Here is a 22,683-nt window from a genome sequence, read left to right as displayed (position 1 = left end):
TAATAATCCATACATCAATAGAAAGCGTGTTTATTCAGCTTTCAGATGCTGTATTCAAATCTATTTTGAAAAATAGACACTTAAGACTTGATAAAAACGGGATGTTTGTGGTCCAGGGTCACATATTACAAAATATTTTTATTTCAAATAAATGCTGTTTTTATATTTATCAAAAAAAATCCTGACATTATTTTTTAAGTGTGTGGTTTCCATAAAAACACTTTGCGTCATGAAGACTTAAGTAATTGATGCTGAAAATTCCGCTTTGCAATCACAGGAAGAAATGACAATTTAAAATGTATTAAAAAAAAAAACGATTTATTATTATAATATTTCAAAATATTCCTGTTTTTACTCTATTTTAAATATCATACTGACCCCAAACTTTTGAACAGTAGTCCAAATGGACCTTGAGCATATTAAAACCCAATGTGGATAAATAATTAATAAAGTAAAAAATATATATATTTAGGTTTTTTTCAGGTCAACAAAACCCTTTAAGATTCTCAGCACAACAGTCATATAAATGTCACCTCTACATTGAAAAGCATAGCCAGTGAAAAGATTATTCCTAATATTATTTACCTCCTTAGCATTGACATCTAAAGTGTGGTGAGGCAATATGACCAAAATCATCGAACAATCAGTGAGATGTGAGATCATCCATATTTAAGTATCACCAAAATATCTTCATCAGTCCAAAGAAACCGTTTGAAAATTATCATCTTTGTCGATCCTTTGCGGCTGAGACTCGACAGGTTCCTGTGTCGTGACTCTTCCACGTCTGAGCTTCTCTTTCCATCTCTGTGTTCCCGCAGGTGATAGAGACCGGGGGATCGGGCCAGAGGCATTCATCTGGGAGGAGAAATCAGGTTTGGGAGGAAGGGGCTTATTTGAGCGCCACAGAGAACCGAACCCTCTAGACTTCTTCTGAGCCTGTTCTTCCTGCTGCTGTCTGAGGATCTGGTGATGAAGAATGAACTGTACGTCATCCTGTAAGAGACAAGACAGAGTTCACTGACTGCACCACTGCCCGAGGAAAATCGACACAACCAAATCACATCCATGAGTGTGTTCAAGGGTTTACTGGAAAACCACACAGGGTCCAGATGACAACAAAATGTTCAGATCCAACTGTCCTGCAAGGGATGTTCTCCCTAAAGGTTACCCTTCCATCTTAATTAGATTAAATAATATAAATCACATAGATTATTTAATTTTATTAATATTGAAACAACTTTTTTACTCAGTCAAGACTCCAAAAATTCATATTTATTTTCTTTTTTCTTTAGACAAATATTCAAAAGCAAAAGTAGGTACATTTTTAGCATTTTTACTGAGAATTAAACATGCATTTAAACATACTTTCCAAGCCTCCAGCTCCATGGACAGTTCTAGTCGACTCTGAACAGCTTCCAGAAGTTGATTGTTCAGTGTCATTAGTTCGTTTTTGCTTTTCAGTAGCTCAGTCTCCATTGCTTGTTTCCTGCATAAAAAATTCATTCATTCATTAAAAAGAATTGCATTCACTGATTCATATAACAAAAACCAAGCTTGTCATCAGATTTTCATGTCTTATTCCATAACACAAAATAATTAGTGTTAGAACTCAACTTAACTCACTTTGAAATGGCTTCATCTCGGTCCCGTAGAGCTTGCTGTAAAATGGCAACATCTTCCCCAGACGTCTTTCCCTGACAAAAGTAGCAGATTTGTTTTAAAGGCCACCTATTGAGCTTTTTTTAATACCTATACTGTGTAATATAGTTGATTTTGCAAGTAAATGATCAGTAAATTACAAAATGCACATCAGTAGAATTAATTTCGGCAACAGAAAAAAAATGTCCTGAAATGCCTTGTTTGTAGTTGTGCCATTAAATAAGCATTTGACCAATAAACAACAGACTTATCCAGCTGACCAATAAAGCCAGCTGGGCTCTTAGAAAGGTGGGCTTTTAGAACTAAAAGAGACTGGGACTTAAACGAAGTGTTTAAGGCAAAGAGATGTATAGTGAGGAAAATAATGTGTTTTTGAACTTAAAGCTGCAGTGTGTAACTTTTCTTTGGTTAATATTTTTCCAAAATCAATGTGGGAGCAAGTACATAACCAGCCATTGCTCGAAACTATCACCTCACTTTAGCCCGATTCACAACGGTTAATTCATAATAATGTTTTCTAATTTGAGTGGTTCGGGTAGGTTTTCACAGGAAATTCGAGCATGGCACTGCATCATTACGTTACGTCTGTAAACATAAAGAAGCTGTCCCGGCTACAAGGCTATCGCATGTGAGGATCCTGCAGTATTCCCACAGCAGCTAGAATAAAATCATTTTGATTGCGGATTGTAATCAAAAAAGATTATATGAAACACATGTGAATTAAATTAATTATATTCCAGTTTTAAATGTGCTTCTGATTACAGATAGCCTGGGTTTACACTAGATGTGTATTTTAAAGAGAACCAGTTTGATGGGACCAGTTACTTTTTGGGTTATAAAAGAATTTGTTAATATGAAATCTGAATACAGAAACTGAATTATGCATGCTAATACACACTATACTCATAGTCACGCAATGCTGATGTTTTTAACATGAAGAATTAAGTATAGCAATAATAATAATTTGTAGGGTTTGATGCTAATCGATCATTAGATTAAATCACCATTGGTAGCACAATTTATAGTAATGCTTTTTTCCTCAGTTGGTCAGAACAAAGCGTGGCAGACTTGTTACTTGTTCAGATGAAAATATATGGTGAAAATTCTTATTTGGGTCATATATATTACAAGATGTAGGCTAGAATCTGCGATTACTACACTGAACAAAATTATAAACACAAAACACTTTTGTTTTTGCCCCCATTTTTCATGAGCTGAACTCAAAGATCTAAGACTTTTTCTATGTACACAAAAGGCCAAATTGTGACAAATCTGTCTAAATCTGTGTTAGTGAGCACTTCTCCTTTGCTGAGATAATCCATCGACCTCACAGGTGTGGCATTTCAAGATGCTGATTAGACAGCATGATTACTGCACAGGTGTGTCTTAGGTTGGCCAAAAATAAAAGGCCTCTATAAAATATGCAGTTTTACACAGCACAATGCCACAGATGTTGCAAATTTTGAGTGAGCGTGCAATTGGCATGCTGACTGCAGGAATGTCCACCAGAGCTGTTGCCCATTAATTGAATGTTCATTTCTCTACAATAAGCTGTGCCCAAAGGCATTTCAGAGAATTTGGCAGTACATCCAACCGGCCTCACACATTGAGCATCTTCGCCTCCAAGAGCGTCTGAGACCAGCCACCCGGACAGCTGCTGCAACAATCAGTTTGCAGGCCGCATGTATTGGGTCGTGTGGATGAGCGGTTTGCTGATTGTGGATCGTTGTGGATCAAGATGGTATGGGCAGGCATATTTTATGGACAACGAACACAGGTCCATTTATTGATGGCATTTTGAATGCACAGAGATAACATGACAAGATCCTGAGACCCATTGTTGTGTCATCTATCCACAACCATCACTTCATGTTGCAAGGATCTGTACACAATTCCTGGAGGCTGAAAACATCCCAGATCTTGTGCTTATAATTTTGTTCAGTGTAAGTACAGTGAATATCCACACTGGTACACATTCACCTCAAGGCAGGCAAACCAAGCAATTGCTTGGGGCCCCGAGCTGACCTGGGGCCCCAAGACAACGACTGGTTAAGAATAAAATGCAACGACACTGTGTGAGCGCCCCTTTGATCGTCAATGCAAATGTGGTTTTATTAACAAAGTTCGGGAGAAGCACGATCAGATAATCATCCAATTTGGCACAGGTGCATCTCGTTTAGCTAATCATCTTAAATAGCACGCAAGCGTATATATATCCAGTCTTCCTACCTACTGTCCCACGACAGTTTTTCGGCAACCCTCCTCCACCCCAACTCCTCACTTTTAATCTATTTATCCCAAATTAGGGATAGGGGGAGTTATTTAGGTTCGGGCTATGCTCCGGGCCCGGACCCCTCCCCCAGGACAGCACGCCAAAATATGCTTACTATTTGCCTTCAGATTAGATGTAAGGGTGAACTCGTGAATAACGTGTAATGACACTGTTATCGGGATCCCCCTCAAGGGGGCCCCTCTTAGTAGTCGCTGACAGCAGCCAGCCAACCAAGTCAAGTGATCTCTGCTTTTTTTTTTTTTTTTCGAATGGAAGGAATATGGTTACTGTAATATGTTTTTTTTTAACGGGATAAGGAAAACGCAGATCAGAAATCGCAGACTGCAAGGAGTCAGCAGTGTTTTGATTTGAGGGCTCAGGCAAACATAAAGAGAACGTCGTGGCGTGTTTCGATCGCAAGAATCGCGGAATCCAGTCATAAAAACGGAATTTACAGTTTAACGCAGAATGACACGTAATTTGCCAAATTTTGAATGAATGAATTAAAAATAGGTCATTGCGCTTACATCAAACCACGATACGGACGTGTCTCTGTTAATGAAAGGAGCAGAAGCGCGTCTTCCTTGAAGACGCACTGAAGCGCGCGTGACGCCCGCGTGATTTCAGTCTCGCGTCTGATGTCTCACTAAATAAGGATGTGAACACATGAACAACATCTACAGAACTGCTCTTAACAAAAACTTTAGTTTGCTTAATTTTCAATAATTAAAAGTTAAATTAATGTTTGGTGTTTAATGTGCATCTCAGAAAATGCTTTATTTAAAAACCCACCTGAATGGCACTTAAATGCACTTAATTCATCTGTCAACTTTATTGTCATTGTTCAAAGTACAAGTACAGACAGAGAAACAATTATTAATAATTAAATGTTTTTTTGTTTTTTTTTTGATGTATGCATTGCATTCTATGCATTTAAAATATATATATATATATAAAAGGAAACTTAGTTGTTCATTTAACGCACCCCTGAGCTGGTAATAGTGACCTCTTTCAATATGCTAACAGTGAAATGGTAAAACGCACTTCACAGTTAATTTCAGATTTTTGTTTCAATTATTTCCCAGCTACACCATCAACTTCATCCTCAACATCAACAGATGCATCACTTCTCAGTGCTGATGTTTCCTCTATAAAGCACACGGTACCACAAGCTCTATAATTATAGCTGATATCCTGCACAGCCCAGAGTTTAAAGTAAGTATGTGCTGTCATATTATTAGAAGAAAAAAAAACAGTGCAAATCACTATTGAATTCCCACCAAACTTTTTCAAGCAGTATTTGCACTATAAACTTTTTTTAATTTATATAAAATGCGGGTGAGCGTAAACTGTATGGCTATGCTGTGGTTCCTGTAGGCTTTGTGTTTGTGTGTGTGTGGGGGGGGGGGGGGATGTGTGATGAGGTTCGTCGGGGGGCCTCTATGTCCATTTTGCTTGGGGCCCCCAAATTCCTTCAAACGGCCCTGCACGTGTGGATGAATCAAGGAACCGCAATTCCAGGTTTTCAAACATAGATGCCAACAAAGAGGCAAAAATTACAGACTGCAGCTTTAATTTCGTTTAATTGTATTCTAGCAGACCTCAAAAATGAAATTTAAAATCATGTAAATGAGCATAACATGGGCACTTAAAAAAACTTCTTCAATTGTTCTATGAATAATAGGAGCATGAAATGGTTACGCAAGGCCTTACAACAGAATGGTGGAATGAGCATATTCAAAAAGGGAGGCGTGTCCCATATGAGCTGATGGGCGTGGCTAAAGCTCACCTGAGAGGTGTGGTTAATGGCGAGACTCCGGGCCACTTTCTGCAGATGAAGCAGTGCCTTGTCTAGAGGGTTAGCCTGGGACGGCTGATCGGTTTCTGTTGACTCTAAGTCTGTCAGAGGGAGCAGCAGCTTTACAACAGACTGAATCTCCTCTGCCACCTAAAAGCACCACAAAAACAATGCAGATGCAATTAGGACAAGCCCTGATTGCATAAATTAAATCACAGTCCAGTCTGTTATAAACTGGCATCACTTATTAGAGGGTGTTGTAGGTTAAAGAAATTTTTTTGACTGTGGCATGACAAAATTGAGACTCACCCGTTGTCTGTTTTCACTCCAGCCAGGTCCGCTATCATTCTGCTGTTCCAGTTTATCCACCTGAGCCTTGAGCCTCAGACTGCGCCTCCGAGATAATTCCACTTCCCTTTTCACATGCTTCAGCTGCCGCCATAGAGAGAGTGTCGAATGAGCACAATATACAAGCCTCTAATGACATAATGTAGGATTCAAGTAACTAAACTTGTTTTGCATGTGTTAGGTCCACTCAGAATGATATCAGACTGACACATCTGCAAAATTAAACAGAGAACGCCTTGTGCCTTTTACAACCTTGGTATTCTGGATTCTGGTGGAATCTGGTCATTCCGGTAAAACAAACATTTAGCATTCAGTACCAAATCTGAGATGACCTTTACTTTGTTTTGTTATTTAAATCTGCTGAAAATTTTAAATTAAATGTTTAAAATGTCTTGAGTATGGGGTGCCAAATTTTTTTTATTTATTTTTTGTATAACAGGCATCCTTTGGTAAACATTATAAATTCTGCCAGTAAATCCCACATTCCAATGACAGTTAGTCAATGTCCTGGACCTGAATTTGCACATAACACACATTTTGTTGTCTGTTTGATTCAATGATAACATTTAAATTATCTTAAAATGAATGACATATCTGATCACTCCAAACTGTTTCTCTGTTGTCCTGGCAGAGATGTGCTCCTAGGTCACTTTGTATTAGCATCATATTCAAATAAAAACAAGTATTTCAAATGACTGACATGAAGGTAATGATCGATAGTTTGGATACAGATTATCTATCATGAAACAATATGAATTACAGGCTACATGTAAATAATGATTGAATAGAAAATAAGTTTTAAATAACATTTCAAATAATTCTTATGAATTTATTATGGAATGTGGGTGAGGGATAATTGTAAATAGACACTCTGTTGAATAGTCATTCAGTCAGTTCGGTAAAATTTTATATTTTAAAACACTTTAACATTAGGGAAGAATAATTAGAAATGTACAATATAAATTAGAGTGAATAAAATCCTTAAAAAGAAAAATATGTATGAAATTCTGAACATTTTTAAGCTTTAATTATAGAGTCTAGGCGAGGGATAATCTAAGACTAGCAAAATTTCAAAACACTTCAAAATCAAAAAAAAAATTCTGTGTATATATACATATTTGTATTATTTTCTTTCAGAGTCTGATTGAGATGGTGAGAAGTCTAATAAAACCTTTTTAAAATGTTTTAAATTTAGCAACAAATAAAATACGTTAAAATGTAATTATAGCTATAAATAAGTTTTTTCCTTAAAATTTGTTGATCAGGGGACAAAAAGGTGTGCCTTATTATATAAAAATGGTGATTATTAATGGTGGTTATTCTAATTAAATAATCACCATTACAGTAGCTGCTTTGTTTATCTTGTTTTTCAGTCTGCACTTGTAACAAGCCTTACTCACCGTGGCAGACACCGGGCTGGACACTCGTCTGCGAAGTGGGCTTCCACTCCGGATCAGATCCGGTAACACTTCATCTAAGTATGACCGAGCGGGCTTCGGGGGCGCGTTTGGGTCAGATTGTTCAGCCCCTGCACTGTTGTCATCCACTGTCAGCTGTTCTTGTAACTCATCCAGTGTACACAGCGGCGAGCTGTTAGACTCTCTGTCAGTGTCATGACTTGAAATTGAATCCTCATCGTCAGTTAATCGCCTGTGGACTCCCTCGGTGGTCAGTGGTGATTCCAGGAGGTCCCTGAGAGTGAGCAGTCTTGCTGGGGAATGTTTCCTATAGGTCTCCATTATCACCTAAGAGTGGCCAGAGCTGAAGTGCATGTTCTTATCAGGAACGAGAAGACTGAAACTTATATGAGAGAATAACTTCAAACCAGTTTTTCCTGTCTTTTGAAGCTCACAGGGGTTGACATCAGAAGGTGTGTTTGTTTTTTTTTTTTTTGTTTTTTTGTACCTATGGGACTGAGGCTTTTGTACAGCAAGCACGACTTCACCATAACATGTTCCTGGATCAACATCCTTTTTGATCCTGAAAACAACATTCCAATCAATTTCTCAGAATTGAGATAGTATAACTTTTCAGGGAAGATCTGTTTTAGGCTTACAATCAGGGTTAGGTACTACACACTTGTTTATCAGCTATCATATCCCTCTGATTTTAGGAATAAATAAAATGGGTAGGTTTAGGTTTAGGGGTAGAGACTGGGTTAAGTCTATATTTTTGGACAATAAAATGTTGATCCAGGATCATCAGAAGATGCTGATCCAGGAACATTTACCTGCAACCGCTTTTGTACCTCTGTGTATGTGTTCAGGCCATAGACTGTATAAAAACAGGTTCAGGCACGTCTGTGAAATAAGGATAACGCCCTTTGAATATGTTAAGATTTAAACACAACACTTAAGCTATAATTAAATCTCCCTAAGAGAGTAAGTGGAAGCTAGAGAAAGAAATTGCATGCATGTTATAAAGGCTAAATGAAATGCTGTTAACATGATCAGATATTCTTAAAGTAAACACATGGGTACACGCTGTTCCGTTTAGCTATGCCCTCACCCTTACTCAAATAACAGCTCGTTTATTTATAGTAGTGATGGGAGCTCCGAATCATTACTGCGAATTGTTCTTTTAGAATAGACCCTGAAGCGATTCAGTGATTCTTTTACGTTGTATTCCTAATAAGTGCTAATTATTATTTAATTAAGTACGTTCATTAATGCGTTCATTAATACGTTCATTAATAATGAACGTATTGATTGAAATGTAATGTGTTCTAGTTCAGTTGATTGCAATAGAGATTATAATTTTTTTTCAATTATTATTATTATTATTAATAATAATAATATTAGTAGTAGTAGTAGTAGTAGTATTAATAAAGCTAGTTTACCGCTCTGAGATATTTAGTCTTTATTTAGCTATTTAATAGGCTATTTAGCGAACGAACTAAGAACCAGTTCGACCGATGCAATGATCCGACTCAAAAGAACGAGTCATTCACGAAACTGACATATTTATAGCCAACGCTTCTGGACCGAAAACTGGTGCACTTTTAAGGTTATATAAAGAAACGACAGGGAAACAATTAAGTTCTAAGGCTTTTCGTTCGTGAGGGTGTTGCAACTAAACCTTTTATGGATGAGTAGAAGTATAAACTATGAGTTTCCATAAAAACTGAAGGACGAGCCGCTATAAAGGTGAGTGAACTCCGCTAGTTAAATAGTAGACTGAGCTGTTTCCTTTCTTAGTTAATATAACCAAAACCCACTGACCAGTGATAATTAAAGGCTGCCTGTGTTTGTGTGTATGTGATCAACTTTAAAAGGAAAAGGAATTTGAAGTAGCCTACATCACTGGATAAGGATGACAAAAGAGGAAGAAAACCCTGAGTGGGTTGGTGGTCAAGAATTTTACGACAAATATGACCCAAAGGAGATATTAGGACGGTAAGTGTCACATATCTTGATGAGGTTTGTCTCTGGAAAAAGTAAATCCTTAAGAGTTTAGTCAGACTACATAAAATAAAAAAAAATAAAAATAAAATTCTATGATCAAAATGCCTCAATGTCTTCTCTGCCAGAGGTGTGAGCAGTGTAGTTCGCCGATGTGTGGACAAACGGACTGGCCAGGAATGTGCTGTAAAGATCATAGACATCACACCGTCAGACAAAATGACATCTGAAGAAATACAAGAAATCCAGCAGGCCACTGTGAAAGAGATCGACATTCTTCGAAAAGTGTGTGGACAAAAAAACATAAGTATGACCTTCCACTGCTAGTCTTGATCCCTTTCACAATACTGCACATGTACTACAAAATATACAATTGTGCAATTTTTATAATGCTATGGTGTTTCTGCAACAACAACAACAACAAATGAGATGTCTTTTTTTCTCTTATAGTTCAACTGAAGGATTGTTTTGAATCAAAGGCCTTCTTCTTTTTGGTATTTGATCTGTAAGTATGGCTTCTCTCTTCCTTTCATGGCACACGGTCCTCATGTCTGTGCATCACTTTTGCTAGTGGCCACATAGACTTGAGAAAACGTTTAGCAAACACCCTCAAAACTATTTAATTGTGGCTGCACATGCAAACCGCTCACATTTAGCCCAGAAAAAAATAAATAATAATTTCATCCTCATTTCCCCTGGTAGCTCACTTTCACCGTTGTTTTGTTTGTAACTTAGCTTTCTATTCAGATTTCTAGATATTCCCTGTGGAAATTAGCGGTTGGTTGACAGATAAGACACTGGCTTTTCTAAGAGCCCACAATGTGGCTCATTGCCAAGATGCCAAGTGTCTGCCCAAGCCTGACTCTCAATACAAACATATGCACAAAATCCCTCCAGATTCCTTCTTTTGAAACTTACAATTTCTGTGATTACAAATTGTCCGTCTGTAATGTGCCCATTTTACATCACCAGATTAACGGTATTGCTTATCTTTAAGTTTTTAAAATGTATTAGTTCATGTTTAAAGATGAATGTTCTTTTAACAGGATGAAGAGAGGCGAACTCTTTGATTACCTCACAGAAAAAGTCACACTAAGTGAGAAAGAGACACGGTAATATGACACGCTGATATGAATCTTTTATGCTCCTGATTATATTTAAACTGCGTGAAACAAAGCCTATGCTGAGGAGGCAATTATATAATCAAACCGTTTAAGTTGTTGCCAACAACAACAGGGCATTTTGAGTGTTGATGGGTTTAAAGTTTGGTCATGGCACACTGCCATGCTCATAAATACAGCGCTCTTTCTACTTTTATGAATTCCCTCATATGTTATCATTTAAAAAGTTTTAACAGACTTCTTTTAAAAACCTTGAAAAAAAGAATTATGACGCCAAACATTTGGTAGTGTACATTATTTTCACTTGTTTTTTCGCATATAGATCTCATATTTAAAGGATAAAGTTAATCAGTGAAATGTATTTATAAAGCAATTCGAACCCATTCATTGCTGCTGCTGTATCAATATTTAAGGTAACATCTTGACTGTCTGCTGTCTCTTTTCTTGCTCTTTGATAGAAAGATAATGCGAGCTCTTCTGGAGGTGGTTGAGTATCTTCACACCCACAGTATAGTCCACCGTGACCTGAAACCAGAGAACATTCTGTTAGATGATGATGTGAATATCAAACTCACTGACTTTGGCTTCTCAATCCAGATTGAGCCCGGACAAAGACTGAATGGTGAGTTCTCATGAACACCTTTAAATATAAGCTTTAGGAAGTAATGCTTGCAGATGATGTAGTTTAGAAGAAACTGCCTCTGTTTCACCCCTAGAGGTTTGCGGGACACCAGGTTACTTGGCTCCAGAAATCATTGAGTGCTCCATGGATCCCAACAGTGCTGGCTATGGACCTGCTGTTGACCTGTAAGCACATAAAATAACTATGCATCAATGTTATTTTACTTTTATTTATATTAAGAATTTATTCATATTTTAATTAGAGTTTATTGTTATATTTCCCATTTTTATTGCAATTTTGGGTTTTAGTAATTTAATATGTTTTTGTCAATTTTATTTTATTTTGTTTTACTTCTATACAGATTTAATAGATTTTTGTTTCCTTTTCAAATGACGTACTTTTAGTATAGCAATTTTAAATTATTTTATTTCAGTTTGTTGCTAAAATTTATATTTCATCTAATAATTATTTTTAATTATTTGTATACTTTTTAATTCTTTAATTTCAGCTTTATCAACTAAATGCTTTTTCAAGGATAAATTAACCCAAAAATGAATCTGCTTAAAGCTTACTCACTCTCAGGCCATCCAAGATATAGGTGAGCAAAATCAGAACAGATTTGGAGAAATATATCATTAAATCACTTGCTTAACATTGAATCCTCTGCAGTGAATGGGTGCCGTCAATGAAATTTCAGATGATAAAAACATCACAATAATCCACGATTATCAATCCAGTTTATCATTTAACATCTTGTGCAGCAAAAACCTGCATGTTTTTTAAGACACAATAAATCATTAAGGTGTTTTATATTTAAACCGACCTTGCTTGCCAAAATATGAGCCCATAGTCCATAATAACATTTTCTTCTCACATCAAAATCCTCTGACTTGTTTATTTAGAACGGTTTTGAACTGTATCTGACTTGTATTTAAGCTAGAAGCAATGGTTTTAAGTTAAAAACTGATTTTTTAACTGTTCATTTTATACTTTTAGTTAACAACTTCAAAACTGGTATGCATCACCATCACTCTTATTATTTAAATAAGCATACAGCAGCCCCACAACTCATACTACTGCAAATTAATGTGGTTTAGAAAATATATTGCATTAACAGTCAAATAACAGTCAAATAAACCAACCAAAAAAACTGGAAGTGAAAGTGCACCAGAAGGATATGAAATGATTATGGCAAACTAGAATGTTTAGTATATAAATGTGATGTTATATAACCTTCTGTCTGCAGTTGGAGCGCAGGCGTGATCTTCTACACTCTTCTGGCTGGATCGCCACCTTTCTGGCACAGGAAACAAATGCTAATGCTTCGAATGATTCTTGCAGGACAATATGAATTCAGCTCTCCGGAGTGGGATGACCGCTCGGACACTGTCAAAGACTTGGTAAGCGTGTTGGTTGTGGACTTGTTTGTCATGCCGAGTTCTTCTTGAACCAGTTTTAAAAGTAGTTATGCAAAATTGTGTGAGAAAATGCCTTTCCAAAGTCACCTTGTTTTCTTCCCAGTAGATTTCCAGGTTATTAGTTGTGGACCCACAAAGTCGTTATACAGCCACAGAAGCTCTCAATCACCCATTCTTCCAGCAGTATGTGGTTACAGAAGTTCGTGATTTCAGCCCTTACAGGAAATTCAAGGTAAAGAGCAGATGTTCTAGAGACGACGTTGTTAAGAAGTCCTAGATTTCAAGCCTTTGAGTTTCACCATTTACCATTGTCATCCTGCAGGTTATTGCTATGACCGTTCTTGCCGCCATGCGTATCTACTGCAACTATCGTCGTGCCAAACCTGTCACCAAGGAAGTGATGCGCAGCGACCCGTATGCCATCAAACCTCTACGCAAGATGATCGACGCATGTGCCTTTAGGATCTATGGCCACTGGGTGAAGAAAGGGCAAACTCAGAACAGAGCAGCTTTATTTGAGAACACTCCAAAAGTCATTCTGCTCTCTATTGCAGCTGAGGAGATGGATGCGCTACCCAGGACTTGGTGAGGCTACATCACCTCCAGTTACTAGCAGATACCACAATTTACCTCAAGAACATGTTGATAACGGTCCAAAAATACACCTCTACTACTACTACGACAGTATATTTCCCCCCTTATTTACATAGTGACAAGGAAATTATAAGTACATTTTTTTCAGGGGGCTTTTATTTCCTTTTCAATTATAAAAACTACAACTGAGACCTGAACTATTTAATATGTGTACTATTATTTAATCCAATATTATCCAATAAATTTTTATTCAGTTTTGAATATATGATGCAATTTTTTTAAATGTGTAACTAAATAACTTTAATGACCATAAAGATAGGCTAAAACAAACTCATTTCACAGTATTTTGTGTAAAAAGGCAGATGTAACACTGACGTCCTGCATGACAGAATATAAAAACACACATTTTTATTTATCATATTCTCATAAGCTGCTTTGGACAACAGCTTCAGAAATGACTGACCAATTTGGGTCAAATGGCAATGTTACAAAAAGCAGCTATATAATAAATAATAGCCTAAAACAAGATGACTTTGAATAATATGATTGTAACAGGATGGAGTATGACTGACCTAGTGGTGACACGAGCTCTGTGATTGGCTGAGCCATCGGCTGTGTCAATCCAGGATGCTCGGCGCAAGACGTACATGATCTGAGCACCAGGAAACCGTGAGGAGGTCCACTCCCACACATTACCCAGAATGTCACATAATCCTGAAAAAAAGTATCACATTGATAATAATTAGAAATGTTTCTTGAGCACCAATTCAGATTTCTGAAGGATCATGTGGCAGAAGACTGGAGTAATGGCTGCTGAAACAAGACACTAGAAATAGACCTTCAATTTAGGCCAGCTGCCCAGTAAATTTTGTTTCTTTATGCTCCTGCTTTGGGTTCATACCTCAATTATATGAGTGATCTTATTTTTCAGTTCATATGACACAAAATACTGGAACACAAATCTCCAACCGAACTTTTCAGCTTCTGTTGTCTGACAAATTCCCTGGAATAAACAGAAGCAGCTGTATCAGGCTAGTAAGAAGATACACAATCATTAGGATGACAGAAGGTTTAGGTTTCCGAGTACCTAAAGTCAGAGTTGGTGACAGGATATTTGTCAATCTTGAATGGCTGGAGTGTCACAGGTGGTGTTGGTGATTCCCCATCTCTCCCATCCACCAGGAATAAACATCCCATCAAGTGCCGAAACAAATTATTATTTATCTTGAACAAAACGTCTGCTTACAACAAATGTTAGGTTTAGGGTCTTACAAACACTTCCACACAATTCTCAGTAAAATATGACATTTGGGTTTTTCTTATACCTTTATGTCCCAAGAGTTTAATTTTATTGAAACTAACAAATGTTTCAACAAACATTATCAAGGTTTTAAAATAAGAAGTAATTTATTTACGGTGAAATTATAGTGGTGCATTATGACAATTTTTCATAAAAAGTCTGCAAAAATGAAAACAAAGTAAATATAGTTAAATTTGTATGTTTATATATGTGTGTGTGTGTGTGTGTGTCTATATATATATACATATATATATATATATATATATATATATATAATTTTTTCTTTTTTTTTTTTTTTTTTTACAAAATTAGGAAATGCTTAACATGATCGAAATGATGGAAAGACATAAAAGACACGTAATGTTGGGAATTAGTTTTTTGTGTCACCAAAATGCATCCCTGTCCTGCTCAAATACAACAGATAAGATATATTATGATTCTCCTAAAACAAAAACTTTGATCATACAAACGTATTTCAGTCAACACATTCTATTACAAAGTAAGTGCAAAATACTGCATCCCAGCACACATGGCACGACGATGCACTGTGTCTCTCAGTATCTGGTTGACATGACTTGGCATTAATTGGGGTATAACTTTTGTGTCCGTGGTTAAAACAAGATGTTCATGCACTGAGTAGTTGGTGCCCTGATATAAATGAAATTGTGGTGTGCATCATGGCAGGCGTGGAGTACTGGTGTGTTCACTGTCCAGACTCATTGGCATGATTGAGAGCAAACGTGAGCGGTCACGGCCTACAGCAGGGTGTGACCAAGTAAAATATAAAAAATCTCCAAAGAATCGCTAGCTTTATTTAAATATAGCTAAAATAACTCCTTTTCACCAAAAAAAATAAATTAAATAAAATAAAAGTCACAGCTAGAATGAGAAAGTAAATAAATTTGACAAAATCCCCAAAATAGGCAACACTGGTATTTATTGCCATTATTGGTTTGGAGAATGAAGAATTAAAGGGATAGTTCACCCCCAAAAAAAAAAGTTCTGTTTACTCACTCTCAAGCTGTTCCAAACCTGTATGAATCACTTTCTTATGCTGAACACAAAAAAATATATAACTAAAGAGTCCCCATTTACGTGTATGGAGAAGAAGTCACTAGGGACCAAACATTTTGGTTATCCACATCCAGGTCTTCAAAATATCTTATTTTGTTTTCCAAAGAATGAAATTCATACATATTTGGGACAACTTGAAGGTGAGTAAAAGATGATAGTTTTTAACTATCCCTTTAAGTCTGGAGCACTGTGAGTTGTTTTCACTGCTATAGTTGTTGTCACAGCCCACTTTTCAGCTATTAAGTAACTTTAATATGACTCTAATAAACAGCAAATCTTCTGTTACTATCATTAGTATAAAGATGGTCACACACATGGAGATGCAGCTAATTCACATTTATGCTTAAGGACCTCACTCAGAGCACTTGCCGTTAAAGTATTAGTTTTTAAAAATGAACTGTTTTGTTATTATATAATTCTATTTGGGAATCTTTTTTATCTATGGAACTGTTGAAAATATTTGAGATCAGATCTTAATGCCTGTTTAATGCTTTCATAATATCGACAACTGGCCCGTCATAAGCAGATATTGATGTATCTGATATTTAGAAAAAGATGCAATGCATATGTTTCAGTCTGGCTGAAATGTTTTTCTGGCTTGATCTGAATGCAGTCTTTTATTATACCTAAGAGCAATGCTGTGAAATTCTCTAGCCAATTGTCTAAACATTTTCTGAAAAGCAACATTGTCATGAGGACAGGACAAGCTCACAGCACAGCAGTTCGAAGAGCACATGAATGGTTCATCCGGCTGCTAGACTCCGTGAGACAGTGACCGTGAGAGCATGTTCATGATGGGACTACCATGGCTGCTAGTTCTGGAGCTTGTCCTTTACGCTGGGTGTTTCATCTGCGGGGTGATAGCTGCTGCCTGGATGACACTCACTCAGGTAACACTAACTAACCATCTCTACAATGTCTGATCATAGCTATTTTGTGAGCAGTGAAATTGTAAAATGATTTATTGTTAAGAAAACTAAAAGCAAAATAATTCCTCTAGAGAAATGTTTCTCTATGAACTTAGTTCAGAGTTTTAAGTATCAAGATGATTGTAACAAAATTGTGTGTGCATATTTATGGGGCATTTGAGGCATTATTTTTGTTATAAACCATTCAGTTTGATATTAACATGTAAATTAATGTATGATCATACAACATGTTAGTATGTTTATTGAAGTGGTCAGCTTATTTCTTACTTCTTGGGGAGATTAATTGGTTTTCAAGTCATTTTCAATGATAGGCTAAATCTGTTTTTATTCATGATTATTTTTAAATATGTGTAGAAAAGAAAAAAAGTGCAATAAAAAAATGCAATGTTATGTTGCTTATCCCAGGTCAGACCCTCTTGAGGTCTAAAATGTAATCAGCATGTGATCAGCCGGCCTCTCGCACCATATTATGGCTTATTAGAGTCATATGATACATAGACAATAGCACTTAGCAGCACTTTCCTTATATCTCTGCATGTCACAGAGAAATACAAATCTTAAGTAAGAAAATGATCCCAGATGTCTCTTGCTGTTGTTTCTCCTTATATTTACCATATGTAAATTTGGATGATTTTTGTTGATTGTCTTCTTAGGGCCACTTTGATGGACGGTGCATCCTCTATGGAAGTGTTCATTATAATGCATCTGGCCAGGCTCTGACCGTGGAAGGCTCCAGTTCTCCTTCAGTCTGCTATTTCGTGTCTGCCATTTCTGTGTGCATGGCTATTTACTGCTTTTCCCTTATTCTATACTGGATCTATGCCAGCTGTGTAGATGAGGATGTGAGAAGGTGAATGTATATTTCCATATTTCTTTTAGATGTTTCACATTCCACTTTCTTTTATTCATGCAGATGGAACTTAACAGTCAAATGAACATTTTTTGTTTTTGTCCGGCATGTATATGCAGGGGGACTGTTTCTCTCAACACTTCTCTGGGAGTCTGTGGTCTCCTTCTGTTTGTTCTCATGGTATCAGGATGTATTCTCAAGATCGGTCGAGACAGCCTTTGTTTCTCTGTCCTTCACAACACTCCCTCTATTACAAGGTGATTTCATCTGCTTTCTATTGTGTGTGGCATTCTGCATCTGTGAATCTGGTGCACTTAAGAACCATATTCTCTACAGAGGTATAGAAGATGTGAGATTACAGAGCCAACAATGCTCCTCGTACTTCCCAGTTGCTGTGGTTAAAAAAGTAGAGCCTCTACAAGACATTTAGAAAAAATTTTGAAATGTTTTGAAATATAATTTATCCTCCCATCTCATTTTTTTCCATCACCATGTCCTATAGGGACTCCATACAAAGTTATAAATGCACTGCTGGAAATGTTTTTGTTTTAGTTGTGAAGATGCAGAGAATAAAACTTGGGCCCATCCATACACCGGAAATCAGTTCTACACAGGACTGTACAGTACTGAGGTCAGTACTTTGGTTTGGTTATTCTTCATAAGACCATCAACCTCTCACAGTAGTTGCTATCTTAAAAACACATGAGCCTCGCTAACCCACATTAACACATAATATAATAAATGGAATAGAGTGTTTCTGCGATGGCCCTGCAACTGAAAGCTTTTGCACGATGCTGTCTCCACACCAGCTGGTGTCAGTATGTGTGCTTAAAGCTCTTAGTGCTCTTAGTGTTTCTTTATGCACACCAAATCAGTATTTCTTTGTATTGATAAATACAGTAGAATTGAATATGTTCTGTTTCTTGAGCACCCACCCCTTCTGTTTCTTCCTTCTGTAGAGATCTATGTGGGTAAGCTTCTTCTTCTGGGTGTTAATAACGGCTGTGGTGGTCATGCAGAGACGCCAGAGCTCAAGGTTGAAGGTTTGGGGTGATGATGAATTTAGCCGTGCTGAGACGGAGCCCTTTCTCCATCGCCCATCCCGCCATAGATAAATAAGCTGTTCTATTCCTATAACATGAGCTTATCATGTAGTGTTTAGTGTATACACTCAGATGGGACCACAAGCAGTTATGAAATACCTAATAGTAATAATATTTTCATTGCAACATTTGAGTTTTTAATTATTCACATAAACAGTTTTTTTTTTTATGTATGATAGCTAAAATAATATACACAGTTTTAAAATATGTCCAGAGAGACAATAATCATGTCTTAGACCATGTGTTTGGACATATACACCAGGATAAATTCATAATGGCTTATATACACTCTTATCTTATCTTTACAAATGTGTGCTGTGGATTGTTTAGAGGATTAAAAGAAAACTACGCCAATAACTGATGGTACGAATCTAACATTTAAAGCTGAAGTGTGGAAATTCTGCCCCAGTACCAGAAGAAATCAGGATGGTTTTCAAAAAGGTTTGCCATTGGATGAACAAACAGATAGTCCCGCCCCAAACTCACACTATTGGTTGAGTGGTTGTTGTTGTTCCAGGATTAGATTTTCATTAATAAAAAGAAAATACATTTCACATCACATTTGATAATGTGAACTAGAAGACCACTATTTTTTTCTGCCAATGCCAATTTCATTGAATTTAAGTGGTAAGCTCTCCACTGTGTTTCAGAGCTGCTTGCTTAGTTTGCGAGCCTGTCTCTCTTTGGCTTCAAAGGCCACCTTAGTGTCTATCAGAGTTTCCAGTGCTTTGCATATCTCAGCCATGTCCCGTTGAAGCACGTTGCTTTGGCTAAGAAGACTCTGGCTCTCCTCTCTCAGCTGCACGGCTAGAGCATCCATCTGCGTGCTCTCCTCCTGACACTGTGCATGCAGCTGAACGGCCAATGAGAGCAAGCCCTCCGCGTGGCTCACCACTGAGTCCAACTGGTCCTTCGACATCCTGTTGTTCTTCACTTGACAGCTGCTCCACACCAAGTCCAGCTGGATTGCCTCAACCAGTTAGAAAGGTATAATGGACATTAATATTGACAGCCTATATACAGTATTGTTCAAAATAATAGCAGTACAATGTGACTAACCAGAATAATCAAGGTTTTTCGTATATTTTTTTATTGCTACGTGGCAAACAAGTTACCAGTAGGTTCAGTAGATTCTCAGAAAACAAATGAGACCCAGCATTCATGATATGCACGCTCTTAAGGCTGTGCAATTGGGCAATTAGTTGAATTAGTTGAAAGGGGTGTGTTCAAAAAAATAGCAGTGTGGCATTCAATCACTGAGGTCATCAATTTTGTGAAGAAACAGGTGTGAATCAGGTGGCCCCTATTTAAGGATGAAGCCAACACTTGTTGAACATGCATTTGAAAGCTGAGGAAAATGGGTCGTTCAAGACATTGTTCAGAAGAACAGCGTACTTTGATTAAAAAGTTGATTAGAGAGGGGAAAACCTATAAAGAGGTGCAAAAAATGATAGGCTGTTCAGCTAAAATGATCTCCAATGCCTTAAAATGGAGAGCAAAACCAGAGAGACGTGGAAGAAAACGGAAGACAACCATCAAAATGGATAGAAGAATAACCAGAATGGCAAAGGTTCAGCCAATGATCACCTCCAGGATGATCAAAGACAGTCTGGAGTTACCTGTAAGTACTGTGACAGTTAGAAGACGTCTGTGTGAAGCTAATCTATTTTCAAGAATCCCCCGCAAAGTCCCTCTGTTAAAAAAAAGGCATGTGCAGAAGAGGTTACAATTTGCCAAAGAACACATCAACTGGCCTAAAGAGAAATGGAGGAACATTTTGTGGACTGATGAGAGTAAAATTGTTCTTTTTGGGTCCAAGGGCCACAGGCAGTTTGTGAGACGACCCCCAAACTCTGAATTCAAGCCACAGTACACAGTGAAGACAGTGAAGCATGGAGGTGCAAGCATCATGATATGGGCATGTTTCTCCTACTATGGTGTTGGGCCTATTTATCGCATACCAGGGATCATGGATCAGTTTGCATATGTTAAAATACTTGAAGAGGTCATGTTGCCCTATGCTGAAGAGGACATGCCCTTGAAATGGTTGTTTCAACAAGACAATGACCCAAAACACACTAGTAAACGGGCAAAGTCTTGGTTCCAAACCAACAAAATTAATGTTATGGAGTGGCCAGCCCAATCTCCAGACCTTAATCCAATTGAGAACTTGTGGGGTGATATCAAAAATGCTGTTTCTGAAGCAAAACCAAGAAATGTGAATGAATTGTGGAATGTTGTTAAAGAATCATGGAGTGGAATAACAGCTGAGAGGTGCCACAAGTTGGTTGACTCCATGCCACACAGATGTCAAGCAGTTTTAAAAAACTGTGGTCATACAACTAAATATTAGTTTAGTGATTCACAGGATTGCTAAATCCCAGAAAAAAAAAATGTTTGTACAAAATAGTTTTGAGTTTGTACAGTCAAAGGTAGACACTGCTATTTTTTTGAACACACCCCTTTCAACTAATTGCCCAATTGCACAGCCTTAAGAGCGTGCATATCATGAATGCTGGGTCTTGTTTGTTTTCTGACAATCTACTGAACCTACTGATAACTTGTTTGCCAGGTAGCAATAAAAAATATACTAAAAACCTTGATTATTCTGGTTAGTCACATTGTACTGCTATTATTTTGAACAATACTGTATAGGACTAATGTATATTTTAATAACTATTTGGAGTCAAATCATGTTTGTTTGATAATTATTTTTTTTAATCTATTTCAAAACCTTTGTAAATTATAACATTAATATGTTATTTCATTATTTTGTGAATTATTAATGTAAATAACATCATTTTTGTGAATACCATATTTTGATATGACTGTTGGATGAACAAGAGCACACAATAAAACAGCTGCATAATCAAGGCAGTTTGAAGCTGAAAGGCTGAACTATGCCTACAGGACAAATGTATTTAATATGTCCTATGTTTTCAATGCCAATAATATGTGTTTTATAAATGTTTTACTGTTTAATATAAGCTTTTTAATGGTGGGCTCTGTTATGTGTCACACATCATAAAAGGTCAAGATGTTCCATGAACTGTATTTTTCAACTCAAATTGAATGCACACACCGGCCACTTTATTAGGCACCGGGTTGGACCCCTTTTTGCCTTCAGATCTGGCTCAATTCATTGTGGCATAGATCCAACTAGGGGCTAGATACATTCCTCATTTTGGTCCATATTGACATGATGGCATCAGACAGTTGCTGCAGATTTTTCAGCTGCACATCAATGATGCAAATCTCTCGTTCCACCACATCCCAATAGTGCTCCTGAGATGTGGTGACTGTGGAAGCCACTCTTTTGTCATGCTCAAAAAATCAGTTTGAGGTCATTTGAGATGTGACATGGTGCATAATTGCATAAAAAGTTATTTTTAGGTTATTTTTTAACTTTTATTAGACATTTAAATGCAATCCACATTATTTATAAGGAAATGGGTATCTGAATAGGTGGTTCACATCATTGTCACTACAACATGCTGTTGTCTCTGTGACCTAAATCTCTGATGGCAGCACTAGTCTGAATCATCAGGCTCAAGGGAGGTAACAAGCTGCTTAGGGAAAAGCTTATCACAGCACCACTGTTACTTCACTTCTCATATCTTATATAAGACTTATTCAACAATGAAATCAAATAAACAAAGGTACCAATGGCAGTGGAATGCAGTGTTAATTGGAAATGAACGACTTTACACTATTAGCAACCAGATTCCATTGTATTAGAATTCGGTTTTCCAGAATCAGGCATTAATAGAGCCATCCTGCTATGTACATATTTCAAATTTCAGTCCATAATTGAATGATGTCATTCTGTTCTGGAAAGGTTTGAATATTTGTTGAATGCACAGTTTAGATGTTTGACTTACCAGGTACTGTTAATGTCCTTTTATGCAGCACTCAGTCACTGACTTCCTCTTTTATTTGTCAGCAGCAATGAGGCAAGTGCTGCCCTGTCCTTCAACACAGATTATGAACAGAGGGAGGGAGAGGAAGAGAGGATGACATGCCTTGCAAGGTTATTCCCTGCAAGATTCCCAACATTCCATGCAGTTGAGTAGTAACTTTACAATCAATTATAATATCATTTAGACCTGTAATTTGGTTTTACACCATTTTGTCCTTAAAACGCCCAAGGTTATATTATAAAAAACCCCACTAGGTGGAGCCATTGGTCAAACA

General features: G+C 37.1%; 3 protein-coding genes and 1 long non-coding RNA gene across 5 annotated transcripts; 2 read left to right on the top strand and 2 right to left on the bottom strand.

Annotated features, from left to right (window-relative positions):
* Window positions 1-301: 301 nt before the first annotated feature.
* Window positions 302-7,816, bottom strand: LOC127941691 (uncharacterized). The gene is made up of 6 exons (XM_052537045.1): window positions 7,478-7,816; window positions 6,039-6,161; window positions 5,721-5,879; window positions 1,624-1,694; window positions 1,366-1,486; window positions 302-993 (listed from the first exon to the last, which is right to left on the bottom strand). The coding sequence occupies exons 1-6, from the start codon at window positions 7,814-7,816 to the stop codon at window positions 694-696; spliced, it is 1,113 nt and encodes a 370-aa protein (XP_052393005.1). The 3' UTR covers window positions 302-693.
* A 153-nt stretch (window positions 7,817-7,969) lies between these two features.
* Window positions 7,970-14,403, top strand: phkg1b (phosphorylase kinase, gamma 1b (muscle)). Of its 2 annotated transcripts, XM_052537043.1 has the most exons (11): window positions 7,970-9,223; window positions 9,352-9,472; window positions 9,607-9,785; window positions 9,929-9,983; window positions 10,525-10,590; window positions 11,058-11,221; window positions 11,316-11,406; window positions 12,468-12,621; window positions 12,746-12,871; window positions 12,962-13,224; window positions 13,789-14,403. In XM_052537043.1, the coding sequence occupies exons 2-11, from the start codon at window positions 9,390-9,392 to the stop codon at window positions 13,802-13,804; spliced, it is 1,197 nt and encodes a 398-aa protein (XP_052393003.1). In that variant the 5' UTR covers window positions 7,970-9,223; window positions 9,352-9,389; the 3' UTR covers window positions 13,805-14,403. The 2 variants fall into 2 exon arrangements, with proteins under 2 accessions (XP_052393003.1, XP_052393004.1); XM_052537044.1 differs by lacking the exon at window positions 13,789-14,403 and having other exon boundaries at window positions 7,972-9,223; window positions 12,962-13,494.
* Window positions 14,404-15,008: 605 nt separating this feature from the next.
* Window positions 15,009-19,050, top strand: LOC127941701 (transmembrane protein 179B-like). Its single transcript, XM_052537056.1, has 5 exons — window positions 15,009-16,497; window positions 17,190-17,386; window positions 17,506-17,643; window positions 17,939-18,017; window positions 18,346-19,050. The coding sequence occupies exons 1-5, from the start codon at window positions 16,393-16,395 to the stop codon at window positions 18,499-18,501; spliced, it is 675 nt and encodes a 224-aa protein (XP_052393016.1). The 5' UTR covers window positions 15,009-16,392; the 3' UTR covers window positions 18,502-19,050.
* On the bottom strand, window positions 18,618-22,589 carry LOC127941709 (uncharacterized). The gene is made up of 2 exons (XR_008149135.1): window positions 22,371-22,589; window positions 18,618-19,450 (listed from the first exon to the last, which is right to left on the bottom strand). It is a non-coding gene; the product is annotated as an uncharacterized LOC127941709 (long non-coding RNA).
* Window positions 22,590-22,683: the final 94 nt, after the last annotated feature.

This window comes from Carassius gibelio, chromosome A21 (assembly GCF_023724105.1).
Source record: "Carassius gibelio isolate Cgi1373 ecotype wild population from Czech Republic chromosome A21, carGib1.2-hapl.c, whole genome shotgun sequence".
Taxonomy (NCBI): Eukaryota; Metazoa; Chordata; class Actinopteri; order Cypriniformes; family Cyprinidae; genus Carassius; species Carassius gibelio.
This window is presented reverse-complemented; position numbering and strand designations above follow the sequence as displayed.

What these genes read in the sequence shown, in the direction of transcription:
- LOC127941691 (XM_052537045.1), bottom strand. Translation starts at nt 7,816, where the DNA reads ATGGAGACCTATAGGAAACATTCCCCAGCAAGACTGCTCACTCTCAGG. An exon ending in GGAGTGAAAACAGACAACGG is followed by an intron (nt 5,880 to 6,038) that starts GTGAGTCTCAAT and finishes TGGTGCTTTTAG; the next exon opens with GTGGCAGAGGAGATTCAGTC. An exon ending in CCATTAACCACACCTCTCAG is followed by an intron (nt 1,695 to 5,720) that starts GTGAGCTTTAGC and finishes TACTTTTGTCAG; the next exon opens with GGAAAGACGTCTGGGGAAGA.
- phkg1b (XM_052537043.1), top strand. Translation starts at nt 9,390, where the DNA reads ATGACAAAAGAGGAAGAAAACCCTGAGTGGGTTGGTGGTCAAGAATTT. An exon ending in TATGGACCTGCTGTTGACCT is followed by an intron (nt 11,407 to 12,467) that starts GTAAGCACATAA and finishes TTCTGTCTGCAG; the next exon opens with TTGGAGCGCAGGCGTGATCT. An exon ending in CGGACACTGTCAAAGACTTG is followed by an intron (nt 12,622 to 12,745) that starts GTAAGCGTGTTG and finishes TCTTCCCAGTAG; the next exon opens with ATTTCCAGGTTATTAGTTGT.
- LOC127941701 (XM_052537056.1), top strand. Translation starts at nt 16,393, where the DNA reads ATGTTCATGATGGGACTACCATGGCTGCTAGTTCTGGAGCTTGTCCTT. An exon ending in CCTGGATGACACTCACTCAG is followed by an intron (nt 16,498 to 17,189) that starts GTAACACTAACT and finishes TTGTCTTCTTAG; the next exon opens with GGCCACTTTGATGGACGGTG. An exon ending in AACACTCCCTCTATTACAAG is followed by an intron (nt 17,644 to 17,938) that starts GTGATTTCATCT and finishes TTTTTGTTTTAG; the next exon opens with TTGTGAAGATGCAGAGAATA.